This window comes from Strongylocentrotus purpuratus, unplaced genomic scaffold (assembly GCF_000002235.5).
Source record: "Strongylocentrotus purpuratus isolate Spur 01 unplaced genomic scaffold, Spur_5.0 spur5_scaffold_1, whole genome shotgun sequence".
Taxonomy (NCBI): domain Eukaryota; kingdom Metazoa; phylum Echinodermata; class Echinoidea; order Camarodonta; family Strongylocentrotidae; genus Strongylocentrotus; species Strongylocentrotus purpuratus.
Window position 1 is genome coordinate 9,217,750 of NW_022145594.1, and position 12,896 is coordinate 9,230,645.

The window sequence follows — 12,896 nt, forward strand, 5'->3', positions numbered from 1 at the left end:
ACAAAAACATGCTGAGATTTAGTGTTATATCAATTTATATTTTGGTTTCACAATGTGAGATAGAATCATAATAATATATTTCATCTTTGATCAACAAAAGCACAAAAATATTGTGTGTACACGACACTCATAATGCCAGAGCGAAATGCACTTTATCATACATATATATGCCACATATTGGTGTATATATTTTTCAAATACAAAACATTAATACAGAACATGCAACCACAATCAATTACAGTAAGTCTAATACTCTATGACACTCAACACATAGATGTCCACTAAATCTCATTATCACTTATCCCAATTAACTTCATCATGATATGCACATGACACACAATTAATGCATTGACAGGGCTTGCCCTTAACTTTTTGTCGAGGTGGCCAGCAGGGCCACTTGAGCAGGAGATCTGGGTGGCCAAATGGAATTTCAGGTGGCCCGGATATTTAAAAATCGGCAAATTTGTGGTTAAAAAAAAAAAAAAAAATCAGCTGAGTTTGATTAGGGACAAGATTTTTTGAGAGGGTTCTAGACATTGTTACATGCGTTTAAAAGGTCGTCTAGAACCCTCTGGGCCCCAGTACATCGATAAATTAAAAAAAATTAAAAAAATAAAAAAAATAAAAAAAATAATTTTATTTTTTTAATTTTATTTAATTTTTTTGGTGGCTACCCGGGCCACCTAGTCGGTGATTTCAGGTGGCCCGACGCCATTTCAGGTGGCCATTGGCCCCGGGCCACCGCCAAATTCGAGCCCTGATTGAAGATTTATCATCCATGATTTGTTTGAATTATCAAAAAAAAATTATCATCACATAGACATGTATTTAGGGTCGCACCAAACAAAAACCCCAACACAACAATAAATGCTTCTTTCCATCAAATATTTGATATTTGTTGTGGAAGGGGGGGGGGGGGGGGTTCTGGAAAGAGAGCTTGCAATAAATAATGGGAGAGTAGGAGATATTGCCAATAATATCCCATTCAAAACAAAGCAAAATATGATAACCTAAAATATAGAAAAATAATAAATTCTGTACTGGCTGATTCCTTGGTCTCATACAAGAAAAGAGGGAAAGAAAAGTAGGAAACTTCAGCACACAAGGGATCAAAAGAATATAGTAACTATTAGAGGATTAACATCTTTTTAACAGGACAGCATTGTTCTTTCATTCCTCTATTAGGAGGCTCCATCAACAGGTTCATTAATAACCTAAATCCTGCAATTGTGCTATACTTTAATCAAATAGACTACTATTCAATACCTTACTATAATATCTCCTCTATATAGTCACTGTCAACATGTGTAGTTTTCTGGGAAGACAAAACAAATAGGAAATTTGAAGAAACATACATTAAAGTCGGTATTAAAGATCATATCACTTTTTCTTCTTAAAGAAAAGAAGAAAATAGTCATGAGGTATTACATAATTTTATGCAAGTGGTAGCATTTGACATCGCTTGTTGGTGATTACTGGATGTCATACTAAACAGATTATCTATAAATCATTAACTTCATTGTTTCATTATTAAATCATGAGCTAAAAAAGAAATCAACATTACAACTCCTTTTTCAAATTTTCCTATGAGAATATGTATTACCACGTACATCAATGAATGACTAATGAATATATATGTATTAGATGAATGGATGAGTTCCTAAAGCAGCTGTACTAGAGCTTGGTTCAGTGATACCGCTGATACTAATTAACTTGGTATCTTTGATATGGGACACAAAATGAACAAATACATTGGATTTGCAAAAATATCTGTGCTACTTCCCTCTTTCTTTCAACATTCTTGATCTTTTGCTCTGGTCTGACTCATATTCTTTTATGATACATGATACATTGACCTGACAAAGGCCTATGACAGTGTAAACTGTCAAAGCCTTTGGAATGTGCTCTCAAAGATTATGATTATGAGTCAGTATATTGAGCCATCATGGATGTTGTCACTACTTGGGCACTGTAACCTAAATCATGAAAATAATACTGATTTTGCTGTTAAGCATTGAGAACATTTAGGAAACAGTGCCAGTATTCACAAGATTACTGAACTGTCTTCATGCGATTGACAACAAAAATGAAGCTCCAATATACTAGTTCATTTGATGATTACTTGATTTCAAATTGAAAAGACCATACAAAAATACATGCCACACAGTTAGTAGGCCACTTAGTAAACATAACCAATACCAATAAACTGTTTTACAGGTAAATCAGTTTTGAAATGACACGATAGCATAGAAACAGGAGAAACTATGCATGTACACATTACATCACAAAAACACTTCACATGTACTATACCATTACATATTGCAATTCTGTGGCAACATACATACTGTACATTTAAAAGAGGGCTATGGTACACATATACACATGTATAATTTGTATATCTACATATACAAGAAGTATAGAGCTACCCCCTCCCCCCTCCCACCTCTTGCAGACAATCAGACCTGTAAATCAAATTACATTTTTGAGAAAATGAAGACATTCAGGTTTGTTTGAAATGGTGCTCTATAACAACTCCTGAAGAAGGATGTCTTGACAGGGTTTACTATGAGAGTATGCAATAACAATGTACAGTACATATCCCATTTGAAGAGTAAATTGTGTACCGGTAGGTAATAACTATCTGCAAATATCCCATATGAGCGCCAAACTTCACATGTGATCAAACACCTGTCTGTCATTTATACAATTCAAACATCAATAAGAAACGTATCAAACCCATTCCTTCACACTGCAATCAAAAATAGAATAATTCTGACCATTCAATGTTCAGCTATGGTCCCCTTGCATTCAAATTTGACTTTAGTATCTGTCCAGGCCATCAACATAACAGCCTTGTGACACTCACCTTCCCTTTACAGATAAGATCATACATAAAACATAACATCTCACATAGAAAAATACATACATGTAGATCTAAATATCTTCCTTTCATAATATGTAAAACATATGTATTTCATCAAAAGCACTCCTGAAAGAAATTACACAAGACTCTGACAAGAAATGGTACACTGCATGAAATACTACATAATCACTTGGTCTCAAGACAAATGCAACAATGTATCTATTTACTTCAATATGATGCACAGTATCCCTGCCTATGGTATTTAAAGTCGATGATATGATATTGTTGAGTGGACAGTTAAATTGTGCATACAAAGCAAAATATCGATATCATGATAAAATCATATTTTGTTTTGCCTAGATGAGCTAACTTTTTTTTTTTCTTCTTACTTTTGTATAATGATGTACAATTCTCTTTATATAGGAGTGATTAGGTGTTTATCTGTGTACTGTAGGGTCTCTCTGTACATCATTGCTTACCATCACATAGATAGATAGCCACATCATATACAGTGAATACTTTTAACTATAATGATCAGACATGGTGTGGCTACTATGTCAGCTGCTCCCTGTCAAAAAATGATGATATCTTTCATTGAAACAATCTAAATCCATTAGTAATCTGTCTTGTTCTCATATATTAAACAGCTACCCATGGTGTACTATATGCCTGGACTAAGAAGAGTTGCAGTATAGCTTCTCAAACAACAGCATGTATACAGATTTATAAACACTATCACCAGGTGTGAAGTTCAGAATTGAAGTGGTTCTTAAAATGAGGCTAAAACCTGGTATTTCAGAAAATTACCTTTAACAATTCTTTTTACTTTGACCTATTTACCCCTAAATCTACTCAGATCATCTTCCTATGATGAGTAAATACTATCACCATCTTTGAAGGTCATACCTCAAGTGGTTTTTTAGATAGCAAGACAGCAGGATGTATGGACGGACAGAAAACCTCCACCTTCAGTGGACTGAAGCATACCAAAAAAAAGAGAACCAGAAAGTATAGAAGATTATCAGATGAAGGGTTTGTCTTTGGTTACTACCCGATGCAGCTTTTTCATTCAAAGGGATGTTACAAGTGTGTTACATTATATGTAAATCCATCTATCTCTACTTGCAGCACCCAAGTTAAATCATGGATATACTAGCACTAGATATGCTACTCCCAAACCCCTTGCTCCAAGGAAAATGGTAATACATGGCAGGCTGACATATAAAAAGACACACCACAATAAAAACCAATGCATAAGCATGAAGGTCAACCTGCTCGTAAATACAGCGATAAGGCAATCCCTTGAAGTGTGACACGTTGTGGTGCGAGCCGATCACTCTTACTTTATAGTTGATTAACATCTAAACCTTCCAGCTTGTCTTATGATGTTGTGTTAGGGAGTATGTTCACATTGAAGTCAGTGGAATTCTGAACTAAACAATATCAAACTTGGTTCATATGCACATAGAATAAGTAAGCTTTCCTTCCTTTTAATTAATTCCTAATCAATTTTCATACCCGTCGCTAGTATCCATATTCATGGTTAAATCGTAGGCCCTCCACATGCACTCTATGATCAAGAGTACACAAAATATTTAAGTCTGAGAAAAGAACTCACTCAGTTGTGTTTCACAGAACACTCTACTGAGTGACTCAAAACATAGCCTCTTCATTTAAAAAAAACAACTTAACTGTCGTTTTACCAGGACAACCCAATATCGCCTATCATTCAAGTACATGATGCACATCAACTTCTCATGGATTGTAGCAATCAAAGGATTTTTTTTATAATCACCATAATGTTACAGAACAATGTAATGTGGTTGCTTCTGAAGGTCCTGGTAAACATCATTGATCATTAATATCTCACTCTTAGAATAGACTGAAAGGTTGATAAATATGGTCAGTGTCATTGCTATTTCAATGATGGGTTCTTTTGTGTAACATCTCATATTTAGAGGTGACACAATAGTTCATAAGGTGTAACACTCTATCCATAGCATAAGAGCTGTATCAGACTTGCAGGCTTTCTGGTTTCCTTGCTGGTTTCCACAGTCTAGCATTGTATGATACACAGTTCATTGAGACAACAATGATGCTATGTAACACAGTACAGCATCTTGACAGGTAAGTGTTTAGTCTTGGTCTAAACTGAGCAAAACCTGGCCTTATGGAACCCCAGGATTGCCCTTGTATCTTTTGTTTTCTTCAGTCGCTCATGCTTGTTATTGGCACATGGAGTGTTTTGTTTAGGCAAAGAATACTTCTGCTCACAATGTTTGTCTTTTTGTCATCGTCTGCTTGAAACCCTTCACCTGTGCTGATTCACCAAAAGCTTTGTTGCAATGGTTATATGTAGGACTGGTAGAATGAAGACATCCCGCTTCACAGAGTTCAGAGTGCAGCATGACATATGACTTTGGTTTGTTTCCTTCTGCTGGGCTAACTCGACAGGAGTTGAGCTGGGATAACAACGATGGCTATAGACCGTAAGAGGAGGATGAGGGATACAAACGATGGCTATAGACCATTAGGGGAGGATGAGGGATACAAACGATGGCTATAGACCGTAAGAGGAGGATGAGGGATAACAACGATGGCTATAGACCGTAAGAGGAGGATAAGGGATACAAACGATGGCTATAGACCGTAAGAGGAGGATGAGGATCCCATTTCGCCTCTCTCAGAGTTCTGTACCAGGATCCCAAGCCTCACAATCATGGATTGGAACTTTGGTCTTTTGAGTGGATCCATCTCCCAGCAGTCGTTCATCATGGTCTCAATGGCTGCTGGGCAGGATGGGGGATGTGTCAGGCGCATGCCTTTCTCAAAGAAATCTAACAGTTCAATATGCTCTACTCTTCGCCCTTTGGAATCTTGGTAGCTGTACAAATGAAAATCAAGACAATAACATTATATATTATATACCTTACTTTAAGAATCTTTTCTAAGACTAGTTGAAAGTGAAGTTGTGTTTTTAACTATGCCCGCAAAAATTTAACTATGCCCACAAAAATGCGGGCATAGTTAAAGTTTGCTGCGATCCCCATTGGTTTACGTGTAAAATATTACTTTGTGCGAGCTTGAGCGCGGATATCATAATTGCAGTGCGATTTGATAGCTAAATTTTCCTGTTCCACTGGAGCACAGTTTGATGATAGTTTTTAAATGTGAGGACCCCATGATCGGTAAGTGAGTCGCACATGTATTCTTTGACTATTTTTATGGCATAGAAAAGATACATTGACTGCTTTAATATTTGAGGCATAGTTGTTTCGATAGGCTCTCGGGGACGTTAAATCCTGCTATAACCCCTCGGCACGGCCCACAAAGTGCACACTCTTGAAAGGAGGTGCATATACATGTTAAAGAGGCATTTTCAGAGATTCTAGTGGTCAAAGGGGCCATAAGTTAGCCCTTGTATCACTTAAAAACCAGACTTAGGAAATGATGTCCTTTGGTAAATAAAAAGAAATATGATAAGTTTGTCTCCCATCACACCAGACCCCCATGACATCATAGAGTGTTTGTCTCCCATCACACCAGACCCCCATGACATCATAGAGTGTTTGTCTCCCATCACACCAGACCCCCATGACATCATAGAGTGTTTGTCTCCCATCACACCAGACCCCCATGACATCATAGAGTGTTTGTCTCCCATCACACCAGACCCCCATGACATCATAGAGTGTTTGTCTCCCATCACACCAGACCCCCATGACATCATAGAGTGTTTGTCTCCCATCACACCAGACCCCCATGACATCATAGAATGTTTGTCTCCCATCAGACCAGACCCCCATGACATCATAGAGTGTTTGTCTTGTTTCTCAACAACAAAACAAAATAAAACTCAAAATTGTTACATGACTGAAATGTGTGTAAGGGGGGGGGGGGGGGGTTGGAATGTGGTGAATGGGAGTGTGAAGTGTGCTCTGGGGGGGGGGGGGCTGGAGTGATGAATGGGAGTGTGAAGTGTGCTCGGGGGGGGGGGGGGGGCTGGAGTGTGGTGAATGGGAGTGTGAAGTGTGCTCTTGGGGGGGGGGGGGCTGGAGTGGTGAATGGGAGTGTGAAGTGTGCTCTGGGGGGGGGGGGGCTGGAGTGTGGTGAATGGGAGTGTGAAGTGTGCTCTTGGGGGGGGGGGGGGCTGGAGTGGTGAATGGGAGTGTGAAGTGTGCTCTGGGGGGGGGGGGCTGGAGTGTGGTGAATGGGAGTGTGAAGTGTGCTGTGGGGGGGGGGGGGTGGGGCTGGAGTGTGGTGAATGGGAGTGTGAAGTGTGCTCTTGGGGGGGGGGGGGGCTGGAGTAGTGAATGGAGTGTGAAGTGTGCTCTGGGGGGGGGGGCTGGAGTGGTGAATGGGAGTGTGAAGTGTGCTCTTGGGGGGGGGGCTGGAGTGGTGAATGGGAGTGTGAAGTGTGCTCTAGGGGGGGGGGGCTGGAGTGTGGTGAATGGGAGTGTGAAGTGTGCTCTGGAGAGGGGGGGGGGGGCTGGAGTGATGAATGGGAGTGTGAAGTGTGCTCTGGGGGGGGGGGGCTGGAGTGGTGAATGGGAGTGTGAAGTGTGCTCTGGGGGGGGGGGGGGCTGGAGTGTGGTGAATGAGAGTGTGAAGTGTGCTCTTGGGGGGGGGGGGGGGCTGGAGTGGTGAATGGGAGTGTGAAGTGTGCTCTGGGGGGGGGGGGCTGGAGTGTGGTGAATGAGAGTGTGAAGTGTGCTCTTGGGGGGGGGGGCTGGAGTGTGGTGAATGGGAGTGTGAAGTGTGCTCTTGGGGGGGGGGGGGCTGGAGTGGTGAATGGGAGTGTGAAGTGTGCTCTGGGGGGGGGGGGGCTGGAGTGTGGTGAATGAGAGTGTGAAGTGTGCTCTGGGGGGAGGGGGGCTGGAGTGTGGTGAATGGGAGTGTGAAGTGTGCTCTGGGGGGGGGGGGGGGCTGGAGTGATGAATGGGAGTGTGAAGTGTGCTCTGGGGGGGGGGGGCTGGAGTGTGGTGAATGGGAGTGTGAAGTGTGCTCTTGGGGGGGGGGGGGGCTGGAGTGGTGAATGGGAGTGTGAAGTGTGCTCTGGGGGGGGGGGGGGGCTGGAGTGATGAATGGGAGTGTGAAGTGTGCTCTGGGGGGGGGGGGGGCTGGAGTGTGGTGAATGGGAGTGTGAAGTGTGCTCTTGGGGGGGGGGGCTGGAGTGGTGAATGGGAGTGTGAAGTGTGCTCGGGGGGGGGGGGGGGGCTGGAGTGTGGTGAATGGGAGTGTGAAGTGTGCTCGGGGGGGGGGGCTGGAGTGGTGAATGGGAGTGTGAAGTGTGCTCTTGGGGGGGGGGGGGGCTGGAGTGGTGAATGGAAGCGTGAAGTGTGCTCTGGGGGGGGGGGGGGCTGGAGTGTGGTGAATGAGAGTGTGAAGTGTGCTCTGCTTGACTTACATTGGATCTTGACCATATGAGAACATCTCCCAGAGCACAATACCAAGACTCCACACATCACTCTCCTTCTGGTATTTCTGATGTCTCAGCCATTCAGGTGCATACCTGAAATCACATTAGAAGAAGAATCATCATAAATAATCCTTTCACAATAGCAACAAGAAATCATTTCATTGTGGCGATCTTAAAAATAATCCTCTAAACAACATACTAAAACTTAACGCAGATCCATGAGTGGAAAGTAAAGTAGTTCAATTCGCATAATAAGCAAATATTTAGGTACTAAATCTAAAGGGTTTTAGTGATGTTTTCAAGGTCAGCAAACTCATTGACAACATTTTCAGATTCATCTCATGACTTATAATTTGCATAATATGCAAATTAACATCATTCATGAATTAAAATATGTTTCATAGTTTAGCATCTAGGTACTCGACTGCAATAATTCAAATGCCCCACATATTATGTTCTTAACGTTACTAAACATGCATCGAGATGCATAAATTGTGAAACCAATTTGAATAATAGGGAAATAAGGATAGGTCAGAAAGAAATTAAGATTCATATGTTCCCTTTAACTTTGCATCCATTTCAATCTAATGTGTTCAAGGGCAGTGAGAGAAATGGACACATTTCCAAAATAATGTAATGAATATAATTTGCATAATGCACAAACAAACTTCAACAATAGAGAAATTGAAATTCATATTTTCATAATAATTTACCATCTAAGATCCCATTCAAATCAATTCAAGTGATGTCATTGATGTTGGCATTGTTACTGAACATGAAAACATGAATCAGATTATATTCTGCCTCTGAAATACCTCAAGGCACATCAGAGACATGTATTGACTGTCAGTCATTTCAAATTGAAATTTTATACAAACAGTGCATGCTCCAGAGTACACGTATGTACTCGTAACAAAATAAATAGCAACACCCAACCCCCCTCCAAAATTTGTTTCTACAGAAGATCACTATATGAATGAAAGACATTGATCTTACCACTTGATAGGGACCTTCTGACTGCTTTCCTTAGCCCGGTAGTAATCTTTTTCTGTCCCAAAGATACGAGCCAGACCAAAGTCTGTGATCTTGACCTCATTCTCATTAGAGACTAAGACATTCCTAGCAGCAAGGTCTCTATGTACCATCATCCTCTCCTCATGTAGGTATTTCATGCCCTATAACAACACAACAAGTTTTTGTCATTCAAAATTCAACCACATTCCTAAATATAAACAGAGACATACTTTAAGCCTCAAATTTCTATACTCTATTCTGTATGGTTTATTTATTACATGTTTTACTTTATTGACTTTACTCAACAATGTGTTCATCTGACATGGAAAGAAATTTTCATTTTTATATAGATATTATCATAATATCTGAAGATTCATATAGGTGTTGCCTCAAAGCCATCTATTACCAGAATCGTTTTTCAGGTATATTATGCTCTTCATTTTCAATTTCATCTATAAACACAACCCCATGTGTTAGTAAAAGCACACTTTCCAGATTTGAAATTAATACCGGTCATTAGTAAAATCATGTTATAAAACAAATTAAATGCATGTATCATCTTATAAAACAAATAACAAACATCATTTTGTTCGGGCATTAGTAAAATTACCAACCCTCGATACCTTCGAAACAGTCCAAACAGACTGATTCAAGGTAAACTTGTGTGGGCAATTCTTTCTAATGCCCTCACTCACTATGAACATGGCGGACAAATTAGAAAGCAAACAAAATATACAGTTCCTCAGGTACACAAAAGTGAATATGCGACACCTGTTCTACACATTTGTACATAATAGCAGTGAAGGGATGTTCCTTTGTCTACCCGAGGAACTGTATATTTTGTCCGCTTTCTTTGTCAGTCATATTCATAGTGACTGTTGTGTATTATTTGTATACTACTGATCAATTTTACCTGGCATATTTGCTGGCCAAACAAGTAGAGTGTTTTGTGAGAAACTCTGTCCTTTTTTTCTCTGAGGTACTTCTCTAGAGATCCCAAGGGGAAGTACTCCATGACAAGAGAAAGGCGATTGGAATTGTCTGCAAAGAAAACAAACATCAACATGTATCAAAACATGGGCCAACCAGCTGATTCTAAACCAGACAAGATTCCAACACATGTTGGAGCCCCATATTTTGTAAAACTATGCAGCATGAACAAATCTGTAATGAAGAAAGGAAATGACAGGGCTTGAAATCAAGTCTGAAAAGTGATATACCTGAACATCAATGATAGGAATATCTGGGAAATATGAAACGTGAAGAACATCTAACATCTTTATTACAGTTCTCATAAATGCTCTTCCCGACAATGACAAGAACAAGAACAATATCTTTAACAAAAATAACAACTTAAACATTATCTTGTTCTAAAAGATATTATATACCCCTCTTTAGTATGCTGAATAAATCTAGTCATCTGATTGGTCGAAATTGGAGTCATGATTTTAGCCATACCCACCTACCGGTCCATAGTTTGTTTTTAAATGCCTGTATGCCCGCCTACCGGTCAATAGTTATTTTAAAGATGCCTGTTGCCCTGGATAAATAAGTTTTGCTGAGATCCCCATTGGTTTATGTGTAAAAAGTTTCTTTGTGCAATGCGGATACAAAATACAGTGCAGTGTATATGGACTGCTTTAATATTCAAAGCATAGCTGTTTCTATACTGCTATATGTATGCTACATGATCTATCAGTATAAGAAATTAAAAAACAGGCATTTTGAAGAGACATCCTTGATGAAAAAAAAAAATTGTGGACAATTTTCAAGATTTAAGTTTGCCATGCTCACATTGCTGTTTGGATATTGAAGGTCCCCCCCCCCCCCTCTAACACGGATTTATTCAACTTGCATTCGGAATGCATTCGGAATGCATTCGGAATGCCCTTGTTAATCTTTCTGGAATGTATCCGGAATGCCCCCATTCAAGCCACATTCTCAAAAAATCTATGCGATCTGCGCCTATCGTCTAGAGAACAAAGGGGCATTCGCCCCTTTGTTCTCTGGACAATAGGCGCAGATCGCATCGACTTTTTGAGAATTGGGCGATTAAAAAGCATGCCCGAGATGCTGGCGATTAAACAGATATGCGTGATTTCAAATGCCTGCCAAAGTGACTATACCTCATAATGTCCGACAGCGCGGCGCACTTTTAGAAGGAGTAAGAACTATTTCTATTTATCTTTTTAAACAGGGTATAACATTCGTTCTCTCAACTTCTGATTTTCTGAAGTTGATAACAGCGGAAACACGTTGTCTCCTAATCGAAGGAAAAAAATATCTTGGTATTATGCTTCTATTTTCCCATAAAAAAGTTGCGGCCGCTTTATTTCTTCCCCGGTAAAATGAAGTTTGACGCTACGAACTAGTTCTAATACAAGTATTTTCCCGCTCGAAAAAGATTACATTTATATAAAATAAATTGTTTGTCTTTTCAAATTTCTGCCGACATAGTGTTGGAATATGAATATGCATAATTTTATATTGACAGCGCGGAGCATTTTTAGAAGGAGTAAGAGCTATTTTTATTTATCTTTTTAAACAAGGTATAACATTCGTTCTCTCAACTTTTGATTTTTGAAGTTGATAACAGCGGGAACACGTTGTCTCCTAATTGAAGAAACAAAATATCTTGGTATTACGTTTCCATTTTTAAATAAAATGTTGCGGTCGCTTTATTTCTTAACTGGTAAAAATGAATTTTTGACGCTACGAACGAGTTCTTATACAAGTATTTTCCTGCTCGAAAAAGATTACATTTATATAAAATAAATTGTTTGTATTTTCAAATTCTTTAAACTCGGTCAAACTATCATCAATCTCTTTCTCTCTCTCTTGTTGTTGTTGTTGTTGCCTTTTTTGCTTTCGTTCAAATCAACTGGGTGTCGAGTAAATTACACTACACGTTCAATAAATGCAAGGGAAATATTTAACGGTGGAGGCAAAGGACGTATTTTACTCAGTGGGAACATCATAATTATTCAGTATTAACATCGACATCCATTACGACTGTTCCCTAGGAACCCCCCCCCCCCACCTCCTTCCCCTGACCACGAAAGATTGGTGGGGATATGAAAGTTGGATTGATGACTATATCTTGGAAATGATGTAATCGACACCCAAGTAAGACCGCGATATTTACGATTGTTACGTCGCCTCCGTTCTGAGAGCGCCGACATGTGGCGGGAATTTCATGATAAATCTGTCATTATTTGAATGTCGTTGTTGCGACTGGTCAATGCCATGGTGAGGAGCAATTATTTCCGATGACAAAAACATTTGTGTATTACAAAATAATCCAACATTTTAGGATTGTTATAGGCATACAGCCAATTTACACCTGCAATCTCTCTCTCTCTCGATAATAATAAATCCATTTCTATCTCAAATCAACACTGTCTCCTTCTTATCTAAATTGAGGCGTCATGTCAATCAACACCAAAGTTTAAAACACGCGATTATTTGACATTGTTACGCGCCTTTGTTCTGAGAGTGCCGACGTACAGTTTTGGCGCGAATGTCATAATAAATCTGTCATTATTTGTATGTCGTTGTTGCGCACATGTCTTGTTGTTGTCCACATGCCATGTGTCGTGA

The 12,896-nt window shown here is 39.7% G+C and overlaps 1 protein-coding gene across 2 annotated transcripts in view; it reads right to left on the reverse strand.

Moving 5' to 3' along the window:
* Window positions 1-17: 17 nt before the first annotated feature.
* LOC590852 (tyrosine-protein kinase JAK2) overlaps window positions 18-12,896 on the reverse strand; it is a 100,364-nt gene continuing 87,485 nt past the window's right edge. For both annotated transcript variants that reach the window (XM_030977622.1, XM_030977621.1), the window contains exons 16-19: window positions 10,210-10,337; window positions 9,279-9,457; window positions 8,271-8,375; window positions 18-5,747 (exon numbers count right to left, since the gene is read on the reverse strand). In XM_030977622.1, the coding sequence (XP_030833482.1) occupies window positions 5,504-5,747; window positions 8,271-8,375; window positions 9,279-9,457; window positions 10,210-10,337 (656 nt within the window). In that variant the 3' untranslated portion in view covers window positions 18-5,503. The remainder of the gene's footprint in view (window positions 5,748-8,270; window positions 8,376-9,278; window positions 9,458-10,209; window positions 10,338-12,896) is intronic.